The following is a 2,927-nucleotide window of genomic DNA, read 5'->3' as shown; positions in this document are numbered from 1 at the left end:
CCTCAGCCCCACTGTCGGCTGCTGCGCATGCGCCGCGCTTTCCGCCGCGCTCTCCACTTACGTCATAATTCTGCGCCGCTCGCCCCGTGGGCGGCGTATTCGCTTCCTGCACATTCGTTATATCGCTCTGAGCCACCCCACCGGTGATCGGTGTCACTCTCCCTCTCCTTCCGTTTCTCGGTGTTTTTGGAATCCTCTCTCATTGTGCGTTTTTTTAATTACTGTTTTAATTATCATTTTTTCCCCCTTGTGACGAAAGTGCGGCGGCTGCGCCGCGTGTGCCGATTCGCTGCCGCAGATTCGCCGCGTGCCGCGCGGTGCGGCCGAGAAAAAATAGACTAAAACCGAATAAAGAGTGCCGATAGCTCTGCGCGTCCCCACGGTGTCCGCGTGGGTTTTTTTTAAACATAAATTTTTGTTGTTGGGTGCCGGTGGTTGTGGCGAAAGTGAGGCGGCGGACGCACAGCGCGCGGACCCCGCTCCGCTGCGCGGCGGCTGCGGCCCGGCCCGGCCCCGCCATGCCCCGGTGAGACCATGGAGCCCAACCCGGGGCCCCCGGGGGCCGAGGACGGGAGGCTGCGGCCCGGCGCCAAGCGCGTCACCTTCCCGTCCGATGAGGATATCGTGTCCGGGGCGGTGGAGCCCAAGGATCCGTGGAGACACGGTAACGGGCTGGGGGTGGGGGGGCGGTGGGATCCGAACCGGGGGCTCCGTGGGTCCCAAAGTGGGGTCACGCGGGGCTCGAAGTGACGTCATTGTGGGTCGTGAGCTGGAACTCCGTGGGTCCCGAACTGGGTCTGCATTGGGACCTGAAGCGGGGTCTCTGTGGGCCTCACAGTGGGGCCTCCTTGGGCCCGAACCCGCGGCTCAGTGGATCCTGAACTGGGGGCTTTGCTGGGTCCCGAGATGGATCCGCCATGGGGCTCAAACCGGGGTCTGAATGGATCTGGAACCGGCGGCTTCAGTGGGTCCTGAACTGGGGGACGATGGGTCCCAAACTGGATCCACAGTGGGGTCCAAAACGGAGTCTCTGTGGGGCCCGAACCGAGGTCTCTGAGGCCCAGACCGGGTCTCTCTGGGGCCCAGATGGGGGTCTTGGTGGGTCTGGAACTGGGGCTCCATGGGTCCTGAGCTGGGGGTTCAGTGGGTCCCAGTCCAGGGGCTCAGTGGGGCCCAGAGTGAGGGCTCTGTGGGTCCTAAATTGGAGTTTTTGTGTGGGACTCAAACTGGGTCCCCAGCCAGGGTCTGCAGAGCCCGGGCTGGGAGCTTTGGTGGGTCCCAAACTGGGTTCTCCATGGAGCCTGGACTAGGTCTCCATGGGGCCCAGATAGAGGCATTTGGTGGGTCTGGAACCGGGGCTCCATGGGGACCAAACTGGGGCTTCACTGGATCCTGAAGTGGGTCCCAACTGAGGCTCAGCAGGGCTCGAACTGGGCCTCAGTGGGACCTGAACTGGGGGCTTTGGTGGAACCCAGTGTGGGTCCATGGTCCCCACACTGGGGTTTTGGTGTATCCTGAAGTGGGTCCACAGTGGACCCTGGACTGGGGGCTCTGTGGGTCCCGAACTGTGGGCTCTTTGGGCCCTGAACTGGGACCATCACAGGACCTGAACTGGGTATCAGGACTGACCCCATTTAATGGCTCTTGGTTTGGGGCCAAACCCAACGAGGTTCCGTGATCCCATAGGTCCCCCCCACCCCAACCACTGTAGGATCCCACAGTTCCATGATTCCATACATCCCCCCCACCCCAACCATTGTGGGATCCCACAATACCAAGCTGCCCATGGCCAGAAAACCCACAAGCGAACGTTGCCGCGCTTTGTTCTTTTTGGAACACCGCCCCGATGCGGAGGTGACCTCAAAACGACATGAATTTGGGATTTTGTTCCATAAAACCCATTTTGAGGACTTCTGTACCTCGTGGGCGCGATCATAACGTGCCCCTCACCCCCCAGAATGAGGTTCCTGCTGCACACTGCTCTGAACGAGCTCGGTGACGAGCTCCCTCGCTATCGACCCGTATCAGGTTCCCCCGTGCGATCTCCTTCCTCTGCAGCCTTTGCTGATGAGCATCAATTATTCCTTCCGTTAATTTCTAATTTATGAGCTGCGGGATCGGCCTCTCCTTCCCGTGCCGTCTTAGGTTACCGCGCTCTGCTCCGTTTCGGGGTCCTCCAGCGCTCCATTTTTAGGGTTCACCATGGCTCCAGTTTGGTGTCCCCCACAATTGTGTTTTTGGGGCTCCATGGTTCCATTTTGGGGTCCCCCAGGGCTTCTTTTCGGGGTTCCCAGTGGCTCTGTTAAGAGTTCCCCTTAGCTCTGCTCTTGGGGGCCCTCCAGGGCTCCGTTTTGGTGTCCCCCATGGCTCAGTTGGGGTTCCCCAAGGCTCCATTTTTAGGGTTCCCAATGGCTCCATTATGGGGTTCCCTCAAGGCTCCATTTTGATGTCCCATGCATTCATTTTGGTGTTTGGGGTCTGCAGGTCAACAGGGTCATCATTAGCAGAATAAATCCCCGTTAATGGTGAGTGTTGGAGTCTACACGTCAACGAGTCATCATTAGTGGAATAAATCCTCGTTAATGGGGAGTGTTGGGGTCTACGGGTCAACATGGTCATCATTAGTGGAATAAACCCTCATTAAGTGGAAGTGTTGGGGTGTGCAGGTCAGTGGGTCATTGTTAATGGAGTAAATCCCCATTAATGGGGAGTGTTGGGGTCTACAGGTCAATGGGTCATCGTTAGCAGAATAAATACTCGTTAATGGGGAGTGTTGGGGTCTGCGGGTCAACATGGTCATCATTAATGAAATAAATCCCTGTTAACAGGAAGTGTTGGGGTCTACAGGTCAATGGGTCATCGTTAGCGAAATAAATCCCCATTAATGGGGAGCGTTGGTTTCTGCAGATCAGTGGGTCGTCGTTAGC

The 2,927-nt window shown here is 57.9% G+C and overlaps 1 protein-coding gene across 1 annotated transcript in view; it reads left to right on the top strand.

Moving 5' to 3' along the window:
* Nucleotides 1-289: 289 nt before the first annotated feature.
* Nucleotides 290-2,927, top strand: part of LOC110391626 (protein phosphatase 1 regulatory subunit 37-like) — a gene marked incomplete in the record, with an annotated part of 7,624 nt that continues 4,986 nt past the window's right edge. Inside the window, 1 exon segment of the mRNA XM_021383581.1 lies at nucleotides 290-664. Coding sequence (XP_021239256.1) covers nucleotides 535-664 — 130 coding nt within the window.

The sequence above is a fragment of the Numida meleagris genome, unplaced genomic scaffold, assembly GCF_002078875.1.
Source record: "Numida meleagris isolate 19003 breed g44 Domestic line unplaced genomic scaffold, NumMel1.0 unplaced_Scaffold422, whole genome shotgun sequence".
NCBI classification, from domain to species: Eukaryota; Metazoa; Chordata; class Aves; order Galliformes; family Numididae; genus Numida; species Numida meleagris.
This window is presented reverse-complemented; position numbering and strand designations above follow the sequence as displayed.